The sequence below is a fragment of the Ictidomys tridecemlineatus genome, chromosome 7 (genome assembly GCF_052094955.1).
Source record: "Ictidomys tridecemlineatus isolate mIctTri1 chromosome 7, mIctTri1.hap1, whole genome shotgun sequence".
Taxonomy (NCBI): domain Eukaryota; kingdom Metazoa; phylum Chordata; class Mammalia; order Rodentia; family Sciuridae; genus Ictidomys; species Ictidomys tridecemlineatus.
The window spans coordinates 173,464,491-173,478,871 of record NC_135483.1 but is presented as its reverse complement, the minus strand read 5'-3'; the positions used below and the strand labels follow the sequence as shown (position 1 = coordinate 173,478,871).

The window sequence follows — 14,381 nt, the reverse complement described above, 5'->3', positions numbered from 1 at the left end:
GGGATATCTATTTTATTTCATAACTTATAAGGTGTTTGAGAAAAAAAAGGTATTTCATATTGGACATGCTGCAAATCACTGTGGATGCACAATATATACCATATTTACCTTTAATTTATGAAAAGTCAAGAAGTTGTTTGCTTTTTTGACTTACTCAATTTAAGAGTACATTGTTAGTAATATAATACTTGACTGATTGATTTGAGTTCCTTCAGGTGGGGCCTCACTGATCTCAGTGTGATTTAATAGATAATCACAGTTATCTATTAAAAGGTCTAGTAGCTTTTCATTGTCCAATTGCTGTATTCAAGTGCTTTATCCAGTTTTGCTGCCATTTAACATAACTGGGATTATTTCTTTTCATTTACTCATTTGTCTGTCTTCTATGGAACTAAAGATTTCACTCTGAGCATTCTAGTTTACTGTAGCCTTTGGTTTGGCAAAAAGGATGCCTAGTGTCTAAAGTTTCCTGTTTTATTATTCAGATTATTGACAGTCCACCTGTTTTTATATGTTGCATCCTTTACTGCTATAGATCTGCACAAAAATCTTATATGTAACGTGTAGTTCTGTTTTCATGATCTTTCACGTATTCAGTTATTTCTTGTTCATGTTCTTTAAATTTGTATTGTATCAGATGTTAGTCGAAGGAGGCAAGAAGCTGCTATCTTCAGGTTTGGACTTGTATTTAGGATTGTTTATTGATTTGGTTCATCAAGTTATAAACAGCAAGGAATGGAGCTGCTTACAATACAAGTGTCAGCTAGTGGGGAATTAGCAAGCAGTTATTGACTTTAAAGCACATCATTTTTATCTCTGCCTATAGTTATTATTGCTTTGCAGTATTATAATGGAAAATTGTACATAATAATAATCCTGTGACATAATACAATCCTATATTACTTTGTTAAATTTAGAAAGGTAAGGAAGGTATATCATTTCCAAAAGATTTCTACTGTTTTTAAAATGGCGTCTTGAGTGGATGTTTCAATGAAGTACGCTCCTTATACTTTAATTGTGTAGGATAAATAAATACCCAGAAAATGTTAATAAAAATGGTAATATTCTTTCCCATAGACAACCTGTAATGAAAACTGAAGATAATTTATAATGGAGATGTTTTAAAATATTTAATGTTACTTTTAGGTTCATAGAAACATTTCTGTATGGTTGTGGAAATTCATTCATTTATAATATTTAAGCTTTGATAAAGTTGTTTATGAATTTTTTTTTTATTTGTAATATTGAGGCTTTTTCCAGCCCTATAAGACCAAGAATTCTCAAGGATGTTATTTTTTAGTAATTAAAGTAATGTACTTGGTAGTAGGTTATTAATCAGTGTTTGCCACCTGAAATTAAATTGAAGCCCAGATGTATTAACTGAGCAAATGCGATAGTGTACTTTTAGATGTAAATTCCTGCAACCAAATTGATGTATACAGAAAAGTACACTTCATTTATATTCCTATGAGTCATGCACTTGTAACTGAATGGTAATAATTCTGCTTGAAGTATGATCTGTTTGATGTGCTATGTGGCCACCCAAGTGGCTTTATCTTTAATTAAATTCCTTTAGTCTTCAAAGAGAATTCCTTTTTAGGCATAGTTTTCAAAGTGGAAGAAGTTCTTGCTTATAAACATAATTGAATACAAAGTACACTGTACCCTGGTCATGCCAATTACTGCAGTGCTTTTGGCTATAAATTGAGATTTCTCCTTATAAGGCACAAAGAAATTTTGAAAAAACACCATATATTTTTTTTTTTGAGGAATAAAACGGTACCATTGTGAACTCATTCTCCTTTTGTTGTTTTAATTGTATTTTTCATTTTTATATAATGTTAGAAAATTTGAGTTCCCTCATATTTTAATTTAAAAAGTACATTCATATTTTGCTAAAAAGATTTGTATTTTCCCTCATCTTTTTTTTTCTGTTATTATGGGTAAGCTATTTATCACATTTAAGTCTTAAGTGTGAAAGTAATTTAAGATAGGACTCTACTTCAAAATGCTGCTGGTGATCTTTGATGTTTTTTTAGCTTGCAGGTGAATGTGTTTTCCATGTGATTTTTTTTATTCTAGTTTTGCTTTTATACATGGAAATGCACTGTGTTTATCAAGATTACAACGAGAAGGGTAAATTTAATGTTCTGGGGTAGATTTGGATAGAATATTTTCCATGGACTGTATATGCATCCTAGAGTATAAATCACAATAAAAATCTGGAGGAGTATTTTAGGGGTGGCAAATCAGATTTGGTCTTTAATATTCATTCTTCATAGAAAGTGATTTCCACCTATATTATCAGTTTTAATGCTGAAGGTAGAAGGACTAGATTAACACATTTAAAATTTTTCTTTTACAAATATTTCAAAAATTATTTGGAATATGTGACCTATATGGTAACTAGTCAAGGCTTGATTACTAAAGTGTCTGAACCAACTCAATAATTGTTTTTTGTTAATTATCTTACTATGTACATACTGGTTTTGAGACATGATAGTTTTGTACTTTTCATGATGTCCAGTGGATTAAATTATGTTTAATTAATGCTAAACTCATAAAATATGAGTGATTTTTGAATCCTAAAAATATAGATTAAGCCACTTCTGGAAACATTCTAGAGACAAGAGCAAGGCCTTTTATTTTTAGTAGTACAATTTCAGAACAATTAATTGCTTCCTTAATTCATAATGAATGGTGTTTAAATGAAATTATAGACTGATAATTAGAATTCATGGCATTATATTCAACAGTATAATTCAGCTCATTGTTCTTACTGGATTTATTTGATTATGCTAACAAAATTTAATCAAAAAGAAAAAATTTTTGATTCTTTGTAATATAAAATATTTTTATTATTTAAAATTATAAACTTTGATTTCTCTTACTAAAATTCTCTCCAATTGGTGCTTTTTATGAGACTTCTAAGAAATTTTGGTCTGGGTTGAGAACATACTGAAATTAGGGTTGTCTTCCAAAGGATTATTACTTGGTGGATTATCTGTAATGGTTTTATGGCAGATTTTTTTTTTTCTTTCCACAAAATTTCTGGACCTCCAAGGTGCTAAGGATTTTTTTTTCTAATTTAAAGTGAAATGTAAGTTGAAAATTTTGTTGTAAAATCATAATAGTGAAATTCATATCTAGAAATATAATTGGTTTTTGGATTATCAAATACTATTGCCTGTTGACAGTTAATCAAGGCTTTCTAGTAAACTTGCTTTAAAAGATTACTGATATTGTTTCTTGCAGTTTAGCTTAAATCTGTTAGCTTGATAATTTAGTTGTATTCAAAATTTTTATGTATGTTTATGAACAATAAGAGTTTAATTTTTCCAGTTTTTTTCTATTTTAGGTTCATTCAAGTTCTCTTGTCATTTGACTAACTCCTTTAGAAATGGTACTTATTGTACCTGAATTTCCTGGGAGTACATGAAATAAATAATCATCAAAGATGGTGGTGGTTCCAGACATCATGGCACACACAGAGGGAGCTGAGGCTGCAGGATTACAAATTCAAGGCTAGCATGGGCAACTTAGTGTGACCCTATCTCAAAATAATAACAAGGGCTATGGATGTAGCTCAGTGGTAGACTTTACTTGGGTTCAACCCAGTGCGGCCACCCTCTCCCAAAAGATTATATAAACCAGAGTGTAGCATTTTAGTAGCTACACATGCTTAAATTTAGCTAGGATCTAAATAACCCCCAACATACAATTATGAGCACAATTAGAAACTGAATATTAATAAAGATCACAAAACTTATCAGGAAGCTCTTTTAGAATTTGTCTTTTGACCATGGAAAGTTTTGTTGATTCTACCTTAAAATATTTTCTAAATTCATTCATTTTTTTTTCTTTATTTCAACTAGTCTAAGTCGCTAGTACCATCTCTCTCTTATTTGTATTACTTCAATACCTGCCTAACTGGTCTCTCTGCTTCCGGTCTTGTTCCATTACAATTTTTTTTTCTTTACAGAATATCCAGAGTAATTTTTAAAAAGTCACGTCATACCAAATTCCCTCATATAAATCTCTAGTAGCTTTTCTTTGACTTACATAAAATGTTTCTAAACAGATATAGTCTTTTTCATCTCTGCTGTTATTTCCTATTACTCTCTCTGGTTTCTTATGTTCACAAACACATCAAGTTTATTCCTGTCTTAAAGCTTTCTATTATTTTTTTTCGTTGGAAGGGACATATCACAAATCTTGTTATATTGTTACTGTCATTTTAGAGAAGATGTTAACCAGAGGGAGGCCTGCCTTCTATAAATCTAAACTTACCCCTACCCCAAAGTTATCATGTACAATACTTTAATTTTCATAAAGCACTTATGAAACCCTGTTTACTTGGTATTTCCTTATTTACTCATTCTGTAGCTACCATTTGCTTGAATATTAAGCTCTGTGAGGGTAGAAACCTTATTTGTCACATTCACTGCTCTTGTTCTAGTATTTAGGGTAGTCACATGTTGCTCAAAAATATGTATTAACCGATGCATGGTTTTAGATTGAATATATGTTAAATGAAGATTAGAATCTAGCTTCTGCCAACAATAGATAAAATTATTTAAATATTATGACTTAACGTTGCTTTTTTCACTTCTCTTAAAAATTAACTGGCTTATCTACATAGTTTGTGCATTTTTATTTTTAAAAAGATGAAATAGTTTTTCAGCTGTCATTTATAAGTACTTCTTTATAAATAATATGTTGTGGTATGGATAGTTTAATACCTCAGATTAAAACCAGATGGATTTATTTGTAGCTAATTATTTTCATTGCCTTTTAAAAATTTGGCCTCTGAAATACTGAAGGCACATTTCAGTGCTGTGGAAGAATTGTAATCATATGGAGTACAGCTTATGGAACTAATGGATATCATCTTGAGGCGAATTTACAGAATTACTCACTATTTTATGCTTTTCAAATTAGTATTCCTTATATATTCTGCCTCTTACTAGTTGTCCTTTATGTGTATAAATGAAATAATACTCAGTTAAGAATAAGTGCGATTTAAACTGTAGTAGTCAAAACCATTATTCAGTTTATCTGAATCATGCACTCAGTGATTTTCAGTAGTATATGCATTTAATTTCCACTAACTCCTGAATGTATACCTTCTGGAAATATATGCCAAAGGCTTTAAACTTCTGTTTGAAATAATTCAAAAGTTTATTTACCATTTAATTTTGAGGAAGTTCAAATTATTGATTTTTTTTCTTTTGTAAATAATGTTTTTTGTATCATCCAAAAAATCTTTGCCTAACTCAAAATTACAAACACTTTCTTCTTTTTTTCCCCCCTGGAAGTTTTATAGTTTTGGGTTTTACATATAGGCTCATGATTCATTCTGATGGAGCTGATGATTTTCATACAAAGTAAAAAGTATGTGTTAAGGTTTATTTTATTTTATTTTATTCTATTTTGTATATGGATGTCTATATTTCAGAACTATTTGTTAAAAAGACAGATCTTTCTACACTGCATTACAAAATTTAAAAAAAATCACTTGACCATACATATGTGGCCTTTGGACAGTGCAACACTGTCCTTTAGTATAAGTTGTTAGATAGTGTGAATCCTTCAGTTTTGTTCTTGTTCAGAATTGTTTTGGTTATTCTGTTTCCTTTGACTTTTTATATTAATCTTTGAAGTAACATATTGATATAGCAGGAAATTCTGCCAAAATTTAATTGAGAGTTTTTAATCTCACAGATTAGTTTGTAGAGAATTAATACCATAACAATATTGAACAGACTAATCCATAAATACAATGTGTTGTTGCATGTCTTTAGGACACCTCAGTATTTTTCATTGTTGTTTTGAATTTTTCAGTATATAGATAATTCACTCATTTTGTTAGATTTATGTCTGAAATTTATTTGTTTGTTTTGTTAATGCTGGGGATTGAACCTAGGGACTCATGCATACTAAACTCTACCACTGAACTACACCCCCATTCCTTGTTTGAGGTATTATGATTATTATTGTTTGGGAAGATTATGGAATTATTAATGTTTTTAAAGTTTGTATTTCTAGTTTCTCATTTTCAGTATATAGAAATATAAATGATTTTGTATGTTGATCTTCTGTTTCTTATTAAGCTCATTAGTTCTAGGCTTGTTTTTGTTTTTTATTTTTTATTTTCCTTATGATGTGATCTATGAGTAGAGACAGTTTTATTTATTTTCTAATTTGTATGTCTTTTATTTCTTTTGTTGCCCTATTGCACTTGCACTTATTAGGACTTCTAGTGTAACATTGAATATGAATTTTGAGAACATACACTTTGCTTCATTCCTAATCTTAGGGAAAAATAAATAATCCATTCTTTTACTATTTAATTATGATCTGAATCACAGACGACGATGACTTCTTCTTCTTCTTCTTCCCCTCCCCCCTCCCCCCCCCCCCCCCCCCCCGCCCGTGGTGCTGGTTTTTTAACCCAAGGCCTGTGCATGCTAGCCAAGCACTCCAAGCATTCTACCACTAACTATATCTTCAACTCTGTGTAGGTGCTTTTTACCGGGTTAAGGAATTCCTCTCTTCCTGATTGATTGAGTTCCCCCCGCCCCCACCAAGGAATGGATATTGAAGTCTAATGCTTTTTATCTATTTTTTATTTATTTCTTATTTTGGAGAGACTGGTTCTTTATTTCAAAAAGACACTTGTCAATATTCAGTATCAAAACAGTTGCACTGTTGTTTCTCTTTCTCCCTACTGGCCTCAAAGAGACCACAACAAAGGAGAGTACATTTTAAGCCAATAAGCTGCAGGATGTACACCTAACAGACCTTACAGAAACTTCACCTAGATGTGGGGATTGGGTTGAGAAAGAAACTGAAAGATCAGCACACTGCCAGCCCAGACTATAGACTCTCATAGCCAGATGGGGTGGCTATGTGCCCCAACCCCCAAAGGTGCAAAGTTTCAAAATAATATAAAATTGAAAAAGTTTTGAACATAAGCTATTCGAGATTCTCCAGCACTGACTGATACAAAGCACAATGAGATGACACTTTTAGATAGAGCAGCTTCAGACCCAGAAAAGGGCGATGAGATGAGTTTTATGTGGCTAAATCAGTGGCAAAAACATAATTTTCTTTTTTTTTTTTCAAGGAGGTAGGAGAGCAATTAAGTGGTCACCACAAAATTAAGGGGCCCATGATCCATTCTGTGAACATTTGGGAAGCTGATAGAGATAGAGAAAAAGTTTGGTCTTGGGGCTAAGAATATGGTTCAGTGGTAGAGCATTAGCTGAACATGCAGGAGGCCCTGGGTTTAATCTCCAGCACCACAAAAAAACAAAAAGTCTCAGAGGTCTCACCATGTTAATTTGGTCATTTCTGATAAAAAAAAAAAAAAAGAATAAAGTTGTCTGAAGATACCTTAAAGCTAAAAAAAAAACCCTGAATAGCAAGGTTTTTGTTTTTTGGCTAACTCCTTGGAATCACCTTTCTGGTTTGGCTGGTATTTTGCACAGAGCAGTGAGGTTTCCCATAGTAAACTCTTTGGCTCTATTTGGCTTTCAGTAAGGCAGGTCCATTCCTCTTTTCCTCCTCTATGGAGAGAGCGATAGGGATTAGGCTGGAAAGTTACCTTCCAAAAGTGAGAAGGGAATTAGATGCTGCTTCAGAGCTATGAAATTATTTGGAATGTTTTACAAGTGGTTACTGTAACAGATAATCACAAAATGTGTACATCACAACAAACTTTTAAAGACACTTTTGCCTTGTGCTCACATCCCCTTAAATGCTGTTCCCAAAAGTGCTCAGCCTCTAGCCTAGCTGGAATCTCTGGGAAGAAGCAGAGACAGTTTGGTGAAAAATACAAGGGGTTGGGGGTAAAGGGGGTGTTCAAAGGAGAAAGCAGCCTTCCAGTTAAAAGATCAGCCTTCAGTTTCAAGGGCAGCTTCAGGCTGGCTGGCCTCAGGCAGAGTCAGGGTCAGAGGGAGGAGCAGCACCAGCGCGGGACTGGGGAGCTTAACCTCTCATTCAGGTTGAACAGAGTCTGGTCCAGCATGTTTTGTGTATGGAGGTGCTCCTCTTTAGTTAGTTCATTTCAGCTAATCTTCCAAATCATCAATTGTCTTTTCCAGTTAGGCTACCGATCTCTGCAAATTCAGCACAGGTCTCTGCCTCCTTGAATTATCAGTGAGAATCTTTATTTCTTCCTCGTATTTGTCTTTTATTAAGAGTAGTTTTCTTCAGCAACATTCAGACACTTCAGGTTCTGTTCCATCAGTCTGATCTGCTCATCCATCTCAACAACAGGACTGTGCCAGCTCAGCTCGTTCCTCTGGGCATTCCAAGTGATCACTAACTTGGGAGCCACCTCTTCATATTTTCTATCTGCTTCTTCTGCAATGTGCTTAGCTTCTTTGAGTTGATTTCTTGGAGTTCCATTTTTTCTTTATCTTTTAGGGCCTGGTTTTCAATAACCTTCATACCTCGCTCGCTCACATCAGCAGCCTTTTCTAATTCCTCCAGCCTTTGCAGGGCAGTAGCTAGGCATTCTTGAGCATGGTCCAGCTCCTCTTGGACCAGTTGGATCCTGCAGTTCAAGGAGCGTACCTCAGCCTCAGCCTGTTTGTTCCTGGGCCCGCCTTTGTCCCTCAACTTTCCATTGGAGGCACTCAGTCCTCTCTTTGGCGTCATCTCATTGCTGCTGCAGAACCTGGATCTTGCGCTTCACCACCTCCATGGTGGTGATCCTGGCCATGTTTTCACCCAGCCCCTTCTCCATATCTGCCTTCTGCCTTCTTTAACGCTTTTTTATGCATCTATTGAGATCATGTATTTTTAAAATTTTTTTAATAAGGTGAATTTCAGTGATGATTTAAAAAGCTCTACTTAGTTTTGAAATATTATCCTTTTTATATATTGCTATGTTTATACATTTATTTAAAAATAGTAATTAGAATTAGTAAATTCTGAAACATTTTAATAATTCAGTCAACAAATTCATGAATTACTGTGTACCAGACATTATTCTAGAATGCTGAACGAAACTGTCCTTAAATTATATTCCTTTGTGCAATATAATACAATGTAAGGTAGTGATGCTGGTAGAAGAGAATGTACTAGAAGAGAATGGAGAGTCATGAAGTAAGGGTTTCAAGTTATTTTAAATATATTGATCAGGGAAAGACTTAAATCAGGTGACCTTAGAGCAGAAACATGAATGAAGTGAGGGAGGTAGCCATCTTATTTGTAGAAAAATAATAATTATTTCAGGCTAAGAGGATAGCAGGCATAGTCACTGAGTCAGAGGGTTGTATTTCAAGATTAGCACAAAGGCCAGTGTTTCTGGAGTTTTATATAGTAATCCATGGAGAGAATTGTAGAAGATGATGTAGTCAGAAACCTAATAATCTTAAAACTTTGTAGGCCATGGTAAGCACAACTTTGGATTTTATTCTAAGTATAGTGGCAACTACTCATTTATTCACCAGACATTTATTGAGTACCTGATATACATCAGATATTTGTTTATATTGGGGATACAGTAGTTCTTAAAATAGTAAAAGATCTAAGCCTTCAGAGAACTTGTGTTACTGAAAAGTATATATAATATGAAGGTAACCAGAAGCGATAGTTTCAAATATTCAATTGGGAAAGATTGTTATATACAGTGATTATGTATATAAACAATTGGAATAAATCCACTTACATTTTATGCTCAATACATGAAGGAGACATACCTATTTTCATGGGCTTCTTTTGATTGCAAATTATAGAGACTTATTGCAGACTAGGATTTTTTTTTTTTTAAATAAGGATACATGTAGGAATAGGGTATAAAAGGACTTCATAGAAATCCTAGAATTGGGGCTGTGATATGTAGGGGCCTTTCAGAGTCTAGAACCTAAAATTTTACATTGATAAACAAGTGAATTTGTTATCTGTTGATATGTAACAATATCAAAATTTAGTGGCTTAAAACATTTATAGTTTTTGGGATTTGTGAATCTAGACTTAGCTGGGTACCTCTGGTTCAGTCTTTCTGACCAGGTTGCAATCAAGATGTTGGCAGGAGCAGCAGTCATCTCGGGGCTTGACTGGGGAAGGATCTACTTCTCAGATAGCTTACATGGCTGTTGGCCAGAGAGATATCATTTCTTTGTCATATGTATCTTTACAGCTCAGAGAATGACAGCTAGCTTCCTTGAGTGAGAAAAGGTAATAAGATGGAAGCCACAGTTTCTTTGTAACCTAATCTCTTGAAGTCACATCCCATCATTACTATTGTATTCACTCATTAGAAGTGAGTCACTAAATTCAGTCCATACTAGAGGGGATTACACAAAGGCGTGAATACCAGAATGTGGGGATTAGGGTCATTTTGGAAGCTGCTTATCATATCAATTAAGCCATATGTGTGTGTGTGTGTATGTATATATGTGTGTGTGTGTGTGCGCGCGTGCGCAAGCATATATATACATACACACACACCACATATATAATTTTATTCTAGTTCTCTACCATAAATGGGCCTTAGCCACACTTAATCTTTTTTAAAATTTGTTTATTCTAATTTGTTATACATGACAACAGAATGCATTTCAATTCATAGTACACATATAGAGCACAATTTTTCATGTCTCTAGTTGTACACAAAGTGGAGTCACACCATTTGTGTTTTCATATGTGTTCTTAAGGTAATGATGTCATTCCACCATCTTTCTTACTCCCATGCTCATTCCCTTTCTCTTTTTCCCCTTTGCCCTATCTAAAGTTCCTCCATTCCTCCCATGCCCCCCCATCCCCATTATGGATCAGAATCCTCATATCAGGGAAAACATTCAGCATTTGTTTTTTTGGGATTGGCTTCCTTCACTTAGGATAATATTCTCCAACTCCATCCATTTACCTGCAAATGCCATGATTTTATTCTCTTGATGCTGAATAATATTCCATTGGCCACACTTAATCTTGCATTCCTTTTCCCTCTCTTTTTGCTGTCATCTGTATTTCTTAACAATCTATGTATCTTTTTTCTATTTCTTATTTTTAGTTTTTCCTAAATGGTATTTTCACATTTGAAACATTTTTGTTAGGTGGTTAGATAACAGGAGCTCTTGCTTTGTTAACAATCTACATTTCTCATATTACTTTTGTAATTGAGTAAATGTTTAGTGACTATTTGGATGTCATCATCTGTGAAGTGCTTTCTTGCCCTATCCTTTTCCCCATTTGTAGTTCTTTATATATCCTGGTAACTGATATTTTGTCTGTTGTATATGTTGTAGATATCTTCTTTTAGTCTATTACTTGCTTGACTTTGTTTGTGATGTATCTTTTTTTTTAATTAATAGAAATTTTTCTTTCTTGGTCATTTGTGATAGTTTTTATAAAATAATAAAAATGAAATATAGTGAAAGCTAGTATCTGGAGACACACAATATGAGACTGTAGTAATTATCTTTTGTGTGGAAACAAAAATTTTGGAGTATCATAGTTCCAAAGCATTAGCTATCTTTAAAAACTATGATTGCTAATAATGTAAAAAATTTTCCCTAATAGCCTTCATAATTTTTAATGGTACTATGTCACCTTTTTCTTTGAATCAGAAAATATGGTCTCAACTCTTCCTTTTGATAAAATCCAGTAAAAGTTATTTAATGAGAGGATTAATCATTAGTGATCATCTGGCACAATAACGAGTATTTTCCAGGCAAGAATAATGCCTTCTACAATGATAACTGATGAGTATTATTTGTGAAGTGGGTAAAAATATTTTCAGGAATAATTTATAGATTTTTGTAGATTATATGAGTTCTGATTATCACATTTTTTTTATTTCCACATTTTTATATTATTTTTAATAGCTATGAATTTATATGTCTTTATTTGAAGTTTGGTTCACTTAGGTCTTATGAACAAATTATTTAGTACATTTTAATTGTCATTATTACTGTTTAGGTTGTGAAGATTAAGAAATGGAGGTTTAGAGCAATTTATTAGTAAAATTGATGCTTTTTGTCAAAATTATGGGACTGAATCACATTTTTAAGTATGATGAGATTCTGAGTTGGAATTTTTTTCTTTGACTTTTACTAAACCTTGTCAAAAAATTGAATTCTGAAATGTAATCATATCCACAAGTACTTGTTGAACACTTGTTGTGATAATGCAATTTTTTTTTTGTAGTACAGTGCTGTGGGATGATACATGGCCTCACATATGCTAGACAAGTGCTCTACCACCAAACTATATCCCTAACCTGATATTGTACAACTTTAATTGGAATTTTAGATATTAGGCCCCCAGTCACAGTGAATAATAGCTAATCCTTGTAATAATGTTGGAAGTTGGGAAATAAAGGACCTTGATTCTATTCACATTTTAATTAGAAACATCAAGAAAATGTTGCCCTTGGAAAAGTATAAGCATAAAACTTTTTTTTTCTAGATATTTGATCATTATTTTTACATTATTTTAGGTTTCCAGTAATTATCTGCAGGGATCGCCATGACCCCAGCTCTGAGGGAAGCAACAGCAAAGGGTATCTGCTTTTCATCTTTGCCAAGTAACATGGAGTCTGACAAGATGCTATGCATGGAAGGTCCAAGAACTGTAGATGAAAAGCTAAAAGGAGACACTTTCTCTCAGATGCTGGGATTTCCAACTCCTGAACCTACTCTTAACACTAATTTTGTGAATTTAAAACATTTTGGCTCCCCCCAGCCTTCAAAACATTATCAGACAGTTCTTTTAATGAGTTCTAATTCTACATTAAATAAATACAATGAGAATTATAAACAAAAGAAATCAGGGGAGCCCAACTGCAATAAGCTGAAAAACATACTGTGTAATGGCAGCAACATTCAGCTCAGTAAAATCTGCCATTCTCATTCTGAAGAATTCATCAAAAAGGAACCTCTATCAGATACCACAAGCCAGGGCATGAAAGATATACAAATTATTTTGGATTCAAATCTAACCAAAGACACTACTATAGATAAAGTACAACTGCAAAAGTGTAAATGGTACCAAAAGAATGCACTTCTGGATAAAGTTACTGATGCTGAAATTAAAAAGGGTTTATTGCACTGTGTTCAAAAGAAAATTGGACCTGGCTACTCAAATGTGCCTATTAATTCCTCAGCTGCTGAGAAAGAGGAGGAAGTGAATGCTCGTTTACTCCACTGTGTAAGCAAACAGAAAATTTTACTTAGCCAGGCTAGAAGAACTCAGAAACATTTGCAGATGCTCCTGGCAAAGCATGTTGTTAAGCACTATGGTGAGCAAATGAAATTTTCTATGAAACATCAACTGCCCAAAATGAATCTCTCTCATGAATCTACCACAGTTTTGGATAACAGTTTACCCAAATGCACTGAAATTAAGCCAGAAGTCAACATGTTGACTGCAGAGAATAAATTGTGGGATGATACAAAAAATGGCTTTGCTCGGTGTACAGCTGCAGAAATCCAAAGATTTGCACTGTCTGCTACAGGGCTGTTGTCTCATGTTGAAGAGGGTCTGGATTCTGATGCAACTGATAGCAGCTCTGATGACGATTTGGATGAATATACCATTAGAAAAAATGTGGCAGTGTAAGTGCAAAATTATTATTAGACCTTTTTTTTCTGTTCTGTGTATGGCAGCAGTTAGTCTTGGTTTCAAGATATGTTAAAAGGAAATAGGCTTTCTAAAATCTTTATGCCATAATCTTTAATTTAAAAAACTTTGGTGAATTTTTAAAATGCTCCATTTGTTAAGCTATTGTGTGTGAGTCAGATCTGTGGAGGATTGGTTTCAGAACCTTCTGCAGATACCACACTCCAGGAATGCTCAAGTTCCTTATTTAAAAATATGTATATGTACCTATATATAGCCTGCTGTATACTTTAAATCATTTGTAGATTACATATCATCTACAATGTAAATGCCATATAAATAGTTGTCATATGCTTTGTTTAGGCCATAATGACAAGTGAAAAAAGTGTACATACCTCAGTACAGATGCAATTTTTTTCCTATATTTCCAATGTGATTGGTCGAATTGGCAAAAGTAGAACCTATACATACGGAGGTCTGACTGCACATACAATTTAAAAATAAATTACTCAACTATTCTATCTAGAAAAAAATAATATAATTAGTTAATATAATATAGTTAGTAATAATATAGTTATAAGTAAGCATTCTTTTTATTCTCAAATATAATAAGGCGTAAACTTTGCTTAAGTGATCTAGCCAACATAAATAGCTAAAACAAACAAAAGTCAAGTCTGTACATAGAGAACCTTCATTGACTGTTATCAGTTGAGAGTACTTGAAATTGACCTGCTATTTTTTTCAACTATATTTTCATTGTATCATAGCTTTCAGCTTTGTTCTTTACCAACTAAATCAGTATTTGC

The 14,381-nt window shown here is 33.3% G+C and overlaps 1 protein-coding gene and 1 pseudogene across 6 annotated transcripts in view; one reads left to right on the top strand and one right to left on the bottom strand.

Annotated features, from left to right (window-relative positions):
* The window catches only part of Kansl1l (KAT8 regulatory NSL complex subunit 1 like), a 141,880-nt gene that overhangs the window by 2,459 nt on the left and 125,040 nt on the right, over nt 1–14,381 (top strand). For all 6 annotated transcript variants that reach the window (XM_078017956.1, XM_078017955.1, XM_078017957.1 and 3 more), the window contains exon 2: nt 12,455–13,571. In XM_078017956.1, coding sequence (XP_077874082.1) covers nt 12,484–13,571 — 1,088 coding nt within the window. In that variant the 5' untranslated portion in view covers nt 12,455–12,483. The remainder of the gene's footprint in view (nt 1–12,454; nt 13,572–14,381) is intronic.
* On the bottom strand, nt 7,145–8,835 carry LOC101978362 (tropomyosin-like; annotated as a pseudogene).